The sequence below is a fragment of the Falco peregrinus genome, chromosome Z (assembly GCF_023634155.1).
Source record: "Falco peregrinus isolate bFalPer1 chromosome Z, bFalPer1.pri, whole genome shotgun sequence".
Taxonomy (NCBI): domain Eukaryota; kingdom Metazoa; phylum Chordata; class Aves; order Falconiformes; family Falconidae; genus Falco; species Falco peregrinus.
This window is the reverse complement of record NC_073739.1, coordinates 31094954-31109946: the sequence shown is the minus strand read 5'-3', so window position 1 is coordinate 31109946 and position 14993 is coordinate 31094954. Positions and strand designations below refer to the sequence as shown.

At 38.2% G+C, this 14993-nt stretch overlaps 1 protein-coding gene across 7 annotated transcripts in view; it reads left to right on the top strand.

Moving 5' to 3' along the window:
* The window catches only part of PIGG (phosphatidylinositol glycan anchor biosynthesis class G), a 98950-nt gene that overhangs the window by 11642 nt on the left and 72315 nt on the right, over positions 1-14993 (top strand). For 5 of the 7 annotated variants that reach the window (XR_008744883.1, XM_055791492.1, XM_005232850.4 and 2 more), the window contains exons 6-8: positions 795-1007; positions 9535-9752; positions 12511-12792. Coding sequence is in view for 5 of the 7 variants with exons in the window: in XM_055791492.1 (XP_055647467.1) it covers positions 795-1007; positions 9535-9752; positions 12511-12792 (713 nt within the window). In the remaining 2 variants the exon portion in view is untranslated. Of the gene's footprint in view, positions 1-794; positions 1008-9534; positions 9753-12153; positions 12231-12510; positions 12793-14993 lie in introns of those variants that run through there. The other 2 variants (XR_008744884.1, XM_055791495.1) reach the window with 2 other exon arrangements.

Genomic DNA, 14993 nt, shown 5'->3' with positions numbered 1-14993 from the left:
GTATAGAATTGTGTACTTAAATCAAAACACTCAATGCCTGGAGTTACAAAGAAAAGGAAGTAAAAGTGTAATAGAAAAACACTGTTATGTAACTAGCAGAGCACACAAAGAGACAATTGGCAAGACAATCTTAAACAAAAGGTTACTTATGTTAGTGAAATAATCCACGCATGTGGGATTCCATTCCCTCATTCTGTGGGACTGAAGGCTAATCCTGATGACTGCAGTAAGGTTATGGGATCCTGCACAGAACCCTTTAAAAATCACTGGGTTTTCCTGCATGGAGCCATGAATTTTAGCCTCAGGATTCTTTACCTGACCTCTAATTCTGTTTCCCTAGCAACCTGATATTAATTAAATCTTGAGCTGTTGTCATTATATCAAAAAGCATCTAGAATGCTGTCAGCATTATTTTAGATTCTCTGTCTTAGTTTATGCATTAAATTAGGCTACTGTAGTGCTTACTGTTCTTTCTAATGTAAAAGTTATCAAACCCTCTTAGGAAATAGGCTGCAACTTGATATTAAGGTGATCTGGACCATCTCTTTTCTTACTTGTATAACATTCTGAGAATGGAATAAATTTTGGTTTTACAACAGCAGAGGACAGCAGCTGAAAAAGATTGCTCAGGGCTGTAAATCACTTGAAATAGATGATCTAACACCAAAAAAATTTTGAACCTAAAAACATGCCTGCTGTCTTTGGAGAAATAAATGGGCCTGTTATTGGAATACTTTTTTCCCCTCTTTTTTTTTCTTTTCCTTTTTTTTTTTTTTTTTTTTTTTTGCTTCTAGGTCCTCTAACCCCGCCTGGACTTGTGCAACAAACTGATTTAGCTAGCACATTGGCAGTAGGTCTTGGTCTACCAATTTCAAGAAACAGTGTTGGGAACCTTATATTGCCAGTTGTGGGAGGCAAGACAATGAGAGAACAACTGCGTTTTGTGCACTTGAATGGGTTCCAGCTTAGCAGACTGCTGCAAGAGAATACACCTGCATACGAAAAAGGTAAATCAGCTACAAAAAAAAAAAGTTATGTATACAAAAGGAGATTGTTTATAACACTGTTTGGGCATTTAGGTTCAACAGTATAGCATGGCATGCAGATTAGCTATTCAGTTAAAAGCAGTGTTCAGAGAAATGATACTGCATTCAGTCTTTACTGTAACATGCTCCGGTGCTGCCTCTAAATTCTTTTTAATGACCACTACTGCACCTAGTGGTCAAAAGAGGAGAAATAGTGATGAAAGAGGAAGATTAAGGTAGAATTGCTAGTCTCAGTGGTTTCATATCTGCCATTTGTGAGTTATTCTACATAGGGCACTGAATCTGAGGTATTTACAGGAATAGCATAATGGAGTGAATTTTTTAGGATAAATAAAAAGATGCTTGAAGTAAAACTGGGAAATAATTAAGGGTGAGTTATCTTTTTATTTTATTCTTATGTATGAATCTGCTTGGAGAGGGAACCTGGAGAACTGCAAAGCTGCTTATTAAAAATACACTTGTGCATAGATATGTGTGTGTATTTGGAGGAAGGAATAAAAAACAGGTGGAAAACATGAACCAAACCTAGCAAAATGTAGTATTTCATTAGGAACCATGATAAAACTGCAATATAGGTAAGCAAGTTAATATGACAATTATGTGAAAAAAATAGAGAATGAAGGAGAGCATTTTACCATGGACTTTAAAAGGTGCTGTCTTAAACTGTGAAGCTTGAAGTCCTTGTCACTTGATTTGTAGTCTGTTGAATCGTTACAATAACTGGATGAGAATGCAGAGCTGTGTTACAGCTATGAATAATTAAAGGAGCTAACATAAAGTTTAGCAAGATGATCATTGTAGTTCAAGAATTAATTATCTTTCAACATCATGGCTTGTAATCATAATAAAATCCTGTCTAGGAGGCCTGCCAAAAGAAGTGCCGCTTATGGTAGCAATGTATCAATAGCAGTATCCATGCTCCACCTATCCTGATATTTTTTTCTGCACAGATTTCCTCAGCCCATTTGTATCAAGTGAGGAAACTTGCCCTGTTGGTGGTTACAGGATATGGCTGTGTTACTGAAAATTCCAGCACAGAGCTCCGTCTGACAGTATTTCTGCAAATACTGGCAAAACAGACTGAAGTTTCTACCAGCTTCTGGTTTACACCTTCGCTTTCATTTTATTTTTGTCCAAAACCAGCTTAATTTCAACTTGTAGCTTTCATCTGAGAAATGAAATGTGAAAAATTTTTATGCTACTTGCTCGTGACTGCAAACTGCTATTAGAGTCACTACTGTACTGGAAAGGGGTTGGGGGGCAAAATGTCTGTGATGAGCTTCTCTCCTTTCAGTAATGGAAAGTCTCAGTAACATGTAACTAGATACAAGTCATGGTAGCTTTTTCTGCAGAGTCTTAAAGCGTCTCTGTTGCTGTGAACTTCTTAGAGGGTCTTGTTTTCCATAGAGTATCGTAGAAGTGCAGGGATGTAGCTTAACATTTTGGTTAGGACAATTAAGATTGGCAGGGAAAAGCGAAGTGCTGTTTGTTTAGTGTTGTTTGATTGATGTGGATACTTCAGGCCCTAGGAATACTAAAGAAAATGTCACTCAGTGACTATAATGTTGCATAGTTTAAAAGCATGCATGAATGGCCCTTTATTTTGGGTGGCTTCTAAGTGAAAATGAATGCCATCCCACCTATTGCACTATAGGAAAGGGATTATCTTGCAAAGAAGTCACTACATTCAGTAGTCAGATTCATCTTCAAGAAGGGATGCCTGTTTTATGAAAGGGTAAAAAGGAGGACCCTGGGAGCTACTGACCTCTCACTACAGCCTCACCTCTGTGTCTGGCAAGATCATGGAACAGATCCTTCTGGAAGACATGTCAAAACACATAGAAGACAGGGAGGTGACTGGAGATAGCTAACATTGCTTCACCAAGGGCAAATTGTGCCTGACTAATCGCCTTCTATGATGGATTAACTGCATCAGTGGACAAGAGAAGAGCAACAGATGTCATTTCCCTAGACTTCTGTAAGGCCTTTGATATGTCCTCCCCCAGCATTCTTGCTGTTGTATTATAGAGATACAGGTTTGACAAATGAACTCAGATAAATAAGAAATTGGCTGGATGGTAGCGTCCAAAGAGTTATAGTCAGTGGCTCAATGTCCAAGTGGAAACCAGTAACAAGTGGTGATCTAGTGAAAGCTGTCCCTGCCCATGGCAGCAGGGGTGGACTAGATGATTGTTAAAGGCACCTTCCCTTCCTGAACTATTCTGTGATTCCATGATTGCAAGTTTGGAAGGTAAGGAGGGAGAGTTCTCCTTTACGTGAGAGAACAGTGGCAGCGCCTGGAGCTCTGCCTGGGGGTGGATGATGAAACAGTTGAGAACTTCAGGGTTTAGTGGACAGACCAGCATGGGCAATATTGTTATGGGTGTCTGCTACAGACAATCTGATTGGAAGAATTAGTAGGTCTTCAGACAATTTGAGGAAGCCCCATGTGCACCATCCATGGCACTGATACGATGCTTCAGCCATTCTGTTACAGTTCAGGCTAAATAACTGAACAGTGAGGTGGACTGAAAAGTGGCTCGTCTGCTGGGCTCATATGGTTGTGGTCAGCAGGATAAAGTCTTCCTGGAGGCCAGTCAACAGTGATCAACCCCAGGGCTTGACACAGACTAATACTGTTTTAACATCTTCATCAATGACCTGGACAATGGGGCACAGTGCCCCCTCGGCAAGTCTGCACACAACACAAATCTGGGAGGAGTGGCTGATCCAGTAGGTGGGTCTGCTGCCATCCAGAGGCACCTCAACAGGCTGGAGGAATGGGATGACAGGAACCTTTTTAGATTCAGCAAATGGAAATGCTGAATACTACACCTGGGAAGAAATAATCCCATGCACCAGTGCAGATTGGGTGCTGACTGGCTGGAAAGCACTTGGTGGAGAAGGACAAGGCCTTCTTGGGGATATCAAGTTGAACATCAGCCAGTAGTGCATCCTTGTGGAAGGAAGGCTCACAGCATCCAAGGCTGCGTTAGGACAGTTATCAGCAGGTCAATCCTTCCTCTTACCTCATCTGTGGTGAGACCACATCTGGGATCCTGGGTCCAATTCTGGGCTCCCCAGTAAAAGAAAGGCATGGGTATATTGTAGTGAGTGCAGTGAATGACCATTAAGGTGAGGAAGAGATTGGAATGTCTGTTATACAGGATTCTTGACTGAGAGTTCTAGGACTGTTCAGCCTGGATAGCAAAGATGCAGCAGGGATCTTAACAGTGTAGGTAATATGTGATGGGACAGAATAAAGAAAATTGAACCAGGGTCTCCTTGGTGGTGCCTAGTGAATAGACAGGAGGCAGTGGGCAGAAAATGATATACAGTTTTTTTTTTTAAAATGAAGTAAAACTTTTTTTATGTAAGTGTTGTCAAGCACTGCAATGAGTTGCCCAGAGAGGCTGTGGAGTCTCCATACCTGGACACATTCAAGACCTGACTGGACACAGTTCTGAGCAATCTGTGTATCTCACCCTGCTCTGAGCCTTTGTTTTTTATTTGTGGACCATCTGGGCATTCATCAGAGTTGTGCTGGCAAGTCTTTGGGCCGTACCATTTCTGAATTCCACAGAAAATGTGTGCTGCCAGGTTTTTTGAGGGAAAGAAGCCCCCAGAAGATAACCCAATTAGATAACCCCAAATCTCACTCACATTTGCTGCTGCAGATTCAAGCTTTTCAATGCAGATTCTCAGCTAGTAACAACTGGTGGATGATAACATTTCAGTTGAATGCTAAGACAACCCCCTATGACTGGTCTTCAATTTAAAGTGAAGGGTACTTGCAGGGATAGCCTAAGTCTTGATGCTTATTTTTCAATTATTATTTTCAACTCTTCCACTCAAAACCAGTAGGTTCTTCTGAAGGGGAAAACGTGGAATTCCTGTGGAGAGTATTTGCAGCACAGAGGTAGGGCACCAGGCATTAGTAGCTTGAATATAGTGGTTAAGTCACAATAAGAAAAGATTCATGCATTTTAAGTTATGGCATAATGCATACATTCATTTTTGGTGCAATGTTTGTTTCCTTTTTAATACGAAAAGGTGAAGTCAATTGAGATGAATCACAGTCAGATGGGAAGGCAGAATGACCTTTACATGCTGTTAATGTGAAGCAGCTATGGAGTTCCCTAGATTCAGCAACTCCAAAGTTAAGAACAAACCAGAACAGTACACAAAAATACCTTCCCCTTCAAGTGTGGCTTAAGTATATCTGTTAATAAAGAGCAGATTGGAGGCAGCTTGGTAATGTTTTTTTCTCTTGCCACTTCCCCTCCCCACAATGTTCGTTCATACAAACATGCATTTTCAAACCAAGAGGTGGTAGAGCATTTCATGGGACTCAGGTTTTGATTTATTGAGGTTCAAAGGAATCTTCATAGTTAAACCTGTCTTGAGGTAAATTCAATTTTAAATGAGAATCTTGGAATAAAAGGCTTGATTATTTTGAGAATGACTTTTTGAAACATACTAATAAATGCTAACATGAGACATAAGGTTTTTGGGTTTTTTGATAGAGACAAACATGCAACTGAAAAAAGTCTGGAAAAGGAGAATAGAAAGAGCTGGCAAAAATGAAGCTGAAAAGTACCTAGGCAAAGCATCTAGGAACACACTTTGGGTTTCTCAGCAAGTTCATACCTTAGTGTAAGGTAGGCAGCTGTAGTTATCTAGCAATGCTTTCCTTATGTTCTGAACTTCTGAACATGCATCTGAATGATGGGCTAGTAGTGTTTCTTTGAAAGACACTTCACAGTGGAATGAGGAGTCACACTTGAGAGCAAGCTGGATATTGTTACTAAAATGAGTGTCCACTTTTCAGTTTGGGACTAATCCTGAACTTGTATTAGATGCATCTGTTGATTGAAGTAATTTGATTGTTACCAGGAGTTTTATACATTGAAACTGGAGAAGTCACTTCTACATTATCTGTTCTTTTCTCACAGTTACAATTTCTTTTTAAAATGATTGCTGCCTGTGACTGGAACTAAGTAAAATTGTTATTGAGCAGATGCTTGGGAGGCATAGCCATTTGCTTGTGATAACATTAGAGGGAGGCTGAAGCAGAAATTGCTCATGTAATACTACTCAAGTAAACCATTGCTAGTGCTTTGGGAAACCTGTAACTCTGTAAGCTTGCTTTGGATTTTGCTTCAAGTTTAACTTACAAGTATCCCATGCAGGAGTGACTTGAAAATGTTACTCTCCAGTTACCAAAATGCTTCTCCAACAACCCAGAGTCTATGACCCTTCTCGTTTTATGCTTATTGCATACAAATGTGCCATTGAACTTGTATCTTTGGGTTCTCAAAGGAAATAACTGCAGTCCTTTATTTCTTTCTTCAGGATCTTTAACTCTTTCACTTAATATGTATCAGAGATATAAACCTGGGTTTGACTAAAACAAACATTTTTCGTAACATTGACAGGATGGATTTGGTGGGCAGTAGCATGGAAGGAGGTAGATGACGATGAAATAAAAATGCTAAAAAGAGTGAAGAGGGAGACTGGGCAAAAAGCATGAAAAGGGAGCAGAACAGGAGTGGAAGATGTGGAGAGAATTTATTTAGCTTTCAAAATATATCTTGAACTCATTTCAATGTTCTGTTTAATGAAATAGTGTCATGTCAAATCTCAGTTTGATTAAAGCTCATTTTAGACAATCCTTTCTGGATTTCCTCAAAAGTATGAATATTTAACTTTTATTTCAAATATACTGGAAGAAGAATTTTTTAGGGAATTCACTGTTCAAAGAGCTACAGTAGGGAAATGGGAAGTCTCCATGCCCACTGGTATACAAGTGTCTTCTGCTGACTGAATTGTACTTTCTAGCAGATACCTGCAAGCCTCCTGCACAGCAGGATCAACATACTTTGGAGTCTGTTAGAAGCCTTGGGAGACCAGACTGGACATTCTGAGTGAAATGTTACTTTCTAAGATTCTCACTCTGAATTCAGCCTATAGTAGATCACAAAGTGTCTTGTAGTGATAAGGGGCTTACAAATGGTAAGCACAACTCTTTCATAAGTGTACAAGAATCTTGAATAGAAATAATTTATTCCTCTTCATTCACCTGAAATAAAATTAAAAATGTTTCTGGATTTAATAATGTACTTTTGCTAAAAAAGGCTTAACAAAGAACATGGTATGTTTTTTCCAGGTCTGATATACTGTTGATCTACTAGGAGTAAAAATCAGCTGTGACTTAAGTCTTTGTGACACTGAATTTACTTCAGTTATTGCTTTATTCCTTGTTGTCTGAAAGTGTACAGCAAATGTTTTCCTCTACTCTTAACTAAGGATTGCAACATGGGAAGATAACGATAGGCTCCTTATATAAAAATTTCCAAATTGGCTGTTTTGCCCTTAAGTTGTGCCCTTTCAAGAGAAATCATAGGGAAATAGTAAGGATTATTAATGTGAAGTGAAACTAAGCATTTATTTTTTCCAAAAAATACAGATATATGTGAATGTTCACACATAACATAACAATACAGATTTCTGAAATTTATGCTCTTGGTTTTCTTGTGTTTTTGACTGAATTTATGCTGTGATTGCGTACTATGCTTGGTGACTAGTATTTTAAATATATGGCATGTTGGAGTATGGGGTGATGCACCTATAAAGGGTGAAGACATGTCTTAAGTGCTTTCAGGAACACCACCATTTTCCACTTTTACAGTAAAACACAGAAACTGACCTAATTGTTCTATTGTAAATAAACTCTCTTGAAACCAAACTTATATGAAATGAATAGAATGCAGGTGCACGTAGGACCCACGATAATAATTTTGGCAGAAATTCTTTATATTTTTTTTACCTTTGTGCTTGTAGTGAGTGTTCACATTTTTTTCCATGTGTGAACAAAATTATGCTCTTCTGTTTTCACCTTCAGAATGTGTTTATTGACACTGCTGAATATGTCTTTGGGAAGAAAAAAGGCTATCAAGACTCAGCTTTTGTGCTGCAGCTTTTTGTGTAAATGTTTTGTAATGGGAAAGTTGATGATGAAAATCAATGGTATTTGACAGGAGAATAAAATAGTAGACTACTTCCGTATGTTCTTTGAGTTGATTTGAACTGTTGTCTCTCCACACCTACCCTTTGGCATGTATGAACCAGCACAGGTGGTGTAGAGTAAGGATTCTGTGGAATAACTAGTTAGGGGAAATACATGTAGGAGAAAAGCTACTGCCACTGTACTTAAAGGACTTCTCTAATGTAGGATTTGGTTGTTTGCTTTTTTAGTCTGTCTCCTGTTGTCCTCAAGCTTTTAAAATAAATTTAGAGAGAACAGAATAATACAGATGTATTTCTAGAGTATAAGAGAGAAAGCAAAGAAACTGTAATATCTCTGTACCTATATTAAAAAGGATGCTCATATTAAAACCCGAACCTGCACAGTTCAGTTATTGATTTAAAATTACTTCCTTCAGGGACATAGTGTAATGCTAGTCTTGCTCTCATCCCTAATTCTGAAAGCAGACCACAGTCTTCATATATGTTGTCAGTGTTCACCTGCAGTCCTGTTTGCACATAGATTTATCAGAAGACTTAATCGGAACTACATTTATACAAGAAAATATTACCTACATACAGAAAACAAATATGTGTCCTGGAGGTTGGGTTTTTTTCTGGGTTTTTCTTGATTTATTGTTCAGTTTTGGTTTATTTTTTATTTTTCTTCAGGTCAGAATGTTTTTTAGATGTAGATAGGCCATCATGAAATCAACTTCTGTCACAAAGAGGCTTGCTTCCATACGTTGGTCGCAGCATCAGATTTTCTCGGTTTTTAATCTGGCTAGGCTGTGGGCCTTCCTTATTATAGCACAGTTACCAAGTTTCACCACTGAGGATTGCTTTGCACCAGCTTCATAGTCCATGTGTCTGAAGCCAGACTGTGTGCTTCAGCTGTTGACTTTTCTAGTGCTCCTTCAAAATCTTGCATTCTGTGTGTTGGACTTCACATTGCCAACTGACTCTTGCTAGCTCTGCAGCGAAATGGAGGTCCCTGATATGGTGTGTGTGTCCCCTTTGGTGTTTCCTCCAGGGATCAGCTATTTGATCATTTCCCCCTCAGCTTGTACAGTATGGCCTGGACAATGAGTGGCTCCAGTGTAAAACAGGACTTTTTTCAGGATTTAAAGCATTTAGATAGTTTTTTCCTGGAAACCTTTTGTAAGAGTAAATGGATGCTTTATTACATTTGTTACCATTAGAGGTCTTAACATTTTATCTGGTTAGGGATTAGTTGTTTTTATTCTGAGTAACTGGCTCATTGTGGTCTTGCTGCAGGAAGGTAATGTAACTTTCTAGGTATGAAAAGTGTCAACCCCCATAGCATTTTTTTGCTAATACTGTACAGGAAGATATAAAGACATGATCACATCTGTAATTAATCCTTCTTGTTCATGGATCCTCTTATCTCTGGTGTTTTGTGTTTTGTTGGGTTTTTTTTTTTTTTTCTTCCCCTCCTTAGATCCTGGATATGAACATTTTAAGATAGCAGAAAAGTCCCACGGTAATTGGATCAAGTTGTATTTAGAGGGAAATAATTCAGAAATACTCTTAAATCTTGGCAAAAAGGTCCTGAAGCAATACTTGGAGGCTCTGAAGACTCTGAGTTCTTCACTAAGCAAACAAGTGGCACAATATGACATGTATTCGATGATGGTGGGGACCGTGATCATTATGGAGGTATGAAAGTATGTCTTTCTGTGACAAAGCTAAGTGCACAAACATGAAAGTTTCTGGGTTTTGACTACTTAGTGTAAACTCTTACTGGTCTTCAGAATTACTGAGTATGAACTTTTAGAGTTGGCTGACTTTCTGCTTGGGTGAGGTTAGTATCCTTTTTAAAGTATAGCTTGGCCTTATGGTTCAAAAGAGCTTTTGATATACACTACTTACATTTTTGTGTAACTAGTTACAATAAATTTGCAGATGTGCTGCAGCTTGAATTAGTCCCATATTAATTAGCCTTCTACTTTTTGAGTAGCCTTAATGCATTTAAGAAACCTCAGAAATCTGGCAAGTGAGTTCCTACCTGTTCCTTTTTGTCTAACAGTGAACCTTGCTGCTCAGAACAGGCAATACCTTGTGTGGGCAATTTTCACAATTCCAAGAATTGTTCTTTGTACTGATAGTTGTAGAGCCCTGATATAAATATCTGCTGTAAGGTGCAGGGCTGCCACTTCATATCTCCTGTAGGAATAAGGATAAGATATCCCATGTCTGGAATTTTAAGTGGCTCTCTGCAACTGGTATTTTGGGCAATTCTCAAAATGCTGGAAGTATCCTTTGTGGTAATGCTTTGAGATGCTCAATGGATACTATGCCTGTATACTGAACTTTTATTTACAGAAGCTTGCACTGACCTTTTAGATGACACAAGTGTCAACTTTTTCAAGGACAGGCATTGTTCCCTAGGATGGAAATACATACTAGAAGCTTAATTTAGTCTTGCATGTGTGTGGTGCTGTACAGGACTGTGTAATTACTGTAGCACTGGTCCTGTTCAGTGCCTGGAATGAATAAGAGTACATGATCATCTGTTCAGTATTTGAGTCTCCTTTGTCCTGGCAGGGCTGTATGCCTCATGTTGTGTGCACTGTTCTCTGTGTAAACTACATCTGAAATGGCTTTCTGGTGGATGGCTCAGTGGGGTTTATCACTCTGCTAACCACTTCACAGGAGTTAGTTCAACAGTACCCATGGTAGATGAGATGGTAGGTTCTGTTCCTGCTCTACAGATGGCAAATCTGGAGGTGGACAAAGCTCAGCACAAAGTTGAAGTCCTTCTGGGTTTTTTGGGTTGTTTTTTTTTGTTCTTTTGTTTTGGGAACCTACGCATTCAAGCTCTTGACAGTTGCTTTGGACCTGAAACCTGATTTCTTTTGCTTTTTTCCCCTGGAATGCAGGTGTTTACACTTTTTACAAAATAAATCTTAGGTATTTTACTCAATGTGCCTTCATCAAAAGAAAACATGCACCTATTAGCCATGAAAATTTAGGTTGAGAAGAGCTTGCTCAGCTGCACCGTAAGACTTGGTGCAAAACTACTGGGAATTTATTTTTTTTCCTTCAGTGCAGTACTCAAACTGCCTTGCTTTCCAAAAATCTTTTTGTCTTGATTTGTGTTTTTCGTGCTCACAGAGTAAAGAAGAATAGGGAATCTCACAGCTGACTTCAAACTACACTGTGCTATAAATGCCATTTATCCTGTATTTCAGATGAGGAGAATACATCTGGGACATGAATTGATAACAGTGCATTTACTCAAAAGAGCTAAATTTAGATTGTTAGTTAACGACAATGAAATAATTTTCCTAGCATGAGTGCTGTCTGTGTTTTAATTGTAAGTGCTGTGTTAAAAGATAAGATCTAAGCCAGTTTGTTACTGTGTAACCTCATATTTTCATAACCAAGTGAACTGTGTGAAGTTGAGTATGAAAAAGGAAGACTGTTGCAATGCATTGAATTTGTTTTGGTCTACTGTACTATACCTCACTGTATTTGGGGGGGGGGGGGGGGGGGCGGGCGGGGGCAGGGGGAGAAGTCTTTACAAGTGACAGTGAAAGATTACAGGTTGGCAGTCATCTGATGTAGTTGTTTTTATCCTGATTCGTTTTTATCTTTGCCTAGTACAAGCTGATTGAGCTCAGTGTAGTCCTAGCTCCATCTGTGCCACTTGCAAAGCATTTTAGCATGTGGCTGAATTTTCCCTTTACTTGTAAACGTTTATACATGGGTAGCAGAAATTATTAATGGTATTATTCACCTCCACTGCTACAGTTACCAGAGAAGAAACTTGGAATTCTGCCTGATCTGTGTGCAGGTTAGATCAAAGTGAAAGTAAAACCAATAAATCAAGTTAAGATAAGGAGAGGTACAAAAAAACCCACTGGGATAACTCATAAGCTTGAAATGCAGCATACAGTTTTGTGATAGCGTGAGAACTTCCCCTGATCTGGGAAGCTACTTAACTCAGCAGGTTCTCTGTGTATGTTTGTTGTGAGATAAATTGCCCAGGACAGAATGTGTATGTAAATCTAGGCATCCACAGGTGACAAATGATGGGTCAAATTTGTTTGCTCAGGAACTATTTTGATACTGGGAGACAAAGATACTACTTTTGCAGGGAGTGAAGATCATGCATGTCATCAGTTACCACAGGTGAGGAGGCACATGATAAATTTATTAAACTCTGGTAACTTGTGTGTCCAAGCCCTTAATAAATTAAACCACCATCTTTGATTCTCCTATTCATATGGTAATATATTATGGGGGACAAAAATCCAACGTAGTTCTTCACAGGTTATTTTTGTAATAAAGTATGTATACTAGCAGAGTGACATGGATGACAATGCTATGATTTTTTTTTTTTCTGTGAGTTCTCACTGTATGCTTTGGCTAACTCCATTTCTTTAAGTATTAATTTTCTGGTTTTTTCCAGGTTCTGCTGCTGCTTTTGCTCAGCATTCCAAAAGCTCTGAGCAGCCAGGCAGAATTTGAAGTGCCCCTCTCCCCTCCACTGTTCTCTCTGCTGTTTTACTTGATGTGTCTGATGCTGTGTGCGGTTCATGTCATTGTATGCACATCAGCAGAAAGTTTATGCTATTTCTGCAGCATGTCCTGGTTAACAGCAGTTGGAGTGATGATGCTGATTTCTGCACTCATGTGTGGTATTTTATCTGCCATTGCAAAGATCTTTGAGAATTCCAGACTTCCACTGAAGGTGAGAGCATGCATTAATTATGGTTCGAAATGTTTTGCTCTTTATGGCATACTTTCAGATAAAGTTTCATAAAATTCTTCTATGTGTAGACTTAAATTGTTATTTACAATGTAATTTTAATAATTTAAAATTGGAATTGAAATGTGTATTTACTGTGGTATACCTATTGCTGTAATGAAGATCATAGAAGTGATTATTTTCACATTACTTTTAAGAAAGGTTCTGGTGTAAATTATTTTGCAATCCTTTTTATGAGATCAGATTACACTGTGTACAAACTTTATGCTGTTACACAGTGGAGTTTCACAATTGCAATTAAAGCAAGAGGTATGATATTTTGCAGCATGTACCAGTGACAGTCAGGCCTTTCTCAAATACCACAGATATTAATGCTTTAAGGTATTTAAGGTATGCCAGTACCCTTTCTTATACTGGTATTCTTAATGCTTTTTTGAATATAGTTTTGAAACTGTAGCAGAGGGAGCAAAATTGATCTGTCTATTCTACTTATTTTAAGTTTGAGTTTAAGAAATTGAGTTTGTTAAAGTCCTTGGAATGCTCAGAAATGTTCTCATTTGTGCAAGTAGTTACTTGCTATAAAGTCCTTGATGAGTTCTATTGTTGCATTGAATAGAATTCAGGGAATTCCAAGGAAATAGTATTTGCAATGTCTTACTCTTCTTCTGCTGTGAAACTTAGTATGCCAAGAGCTGTCAGTCACACCTTAAAATCAGCTTCTGGCCATTTTTTCTGAGGCTCGTTAGTTGTATCTTTCTCTCTGAAATCCAGTGGCTTCAGTGCTCGTGTTGCACCATTGAACAAAGCGCTCTCGGTGCAGTACAATCCTTTGTCAATCTGGGTTTCTTTGAAGTATGTTTGTGGTTTTAGTACCATTTTTTATTGTGTGACAATGTGGGGCAAGTGTATTGCTTTAATTATAGGATGACATATTCCTTCAAGCTAAAAAGCAAGTTTTCTGACTTAGAGAAGTGTTTAATAACTGCTATATCTCATATAATTCAGAAAATTCACTACTCCTGAGTGGTGGAGATTAATATTTCACTGTGCAGTGATTTGCTGTAACTTAGTTATAAATTTAAATTCACGTAAGTAAGACTGCTAATTTTTATTGTTCAAAGTATATCAGTTTATAATGTTTCTGTAATTTCTGAATTTGTGTTTCTTGGAAATGCAGCTTCTCTGAGAGAAGCCTTTGACTAAAAGTAATGCCTTTCTTTTCTGAAGACAGTTTGGGGTTTTTTTCCCTTTTCAGTTTTCTTCCATGCAATTCATTTTAGTGTATTGAAAGTGATTAAAAAAGGAATTATTGATAGAACATGGTGTTTCATTCTTATGTTTGTATTTATCAGCCTTGTAGTATTTAGGTGTGTCAATTGATCATTTAGATAGACTAAAGTAGAGTAACAAGTCAGCTAACAACTGCTTAATGAAATCAGAGAAAGGAGTTTCATATTGGGTATAGCTGCTAACAGAACAGTCTTTGTAAGCGTAAATCACAGGTTGCTTTTGGTACTGAAAATTTGTAGCGTTAATGTTTTGCTGCAAAAGCTACTGATGCTTGTGTGGGTTTTTTTTAAAGGCAAATAAAAGAAGGTTAAATTAATCAATGCGAATGGAGAAATCCGCTGAATAAGATGTCTATACTTTGGGGGGTGTTGGTCTTTAAATGGACTCCTTTCACTTAGGACCTTTATTAGCTCTCTATGTTATTGTAAACGAGGTAGAAATTATTCTTAGAAAAAGTAAAAGAATATGGTCTTGAAATAATAATTAATGATCCAGTGTATTCTGTAGAAACTTCACATGTACTTGCTGTGCAATGATAAACAAACACAACTGTGGAATACAAGCTCATTTTTCATCTTGTTACCAGTTTTTCTAATTTTAGCAAACAGTAAGAACATAAAAATGACTGTCTAGACCTGTGTAAAATTTACAGGCATTCCACTTCAGCAGAGCTGAGAGCAATGACAACGGATTATGGCTTTCTCCTCCAGGCTGACCCATCTTTCTTACATGTCTAGAGACAAGTTAATTCCTTGTGACACCCACTACTGTAGGAGTAACTTTAAAGTAACATTCTATGATCCGGGAAAAATGCTTTCCTACTAGGTCAAAGAATCTAGGAAGATGCTGCTATTCCTTGGCTATTACTAAATTTAGAATAGTCGATTACCAGG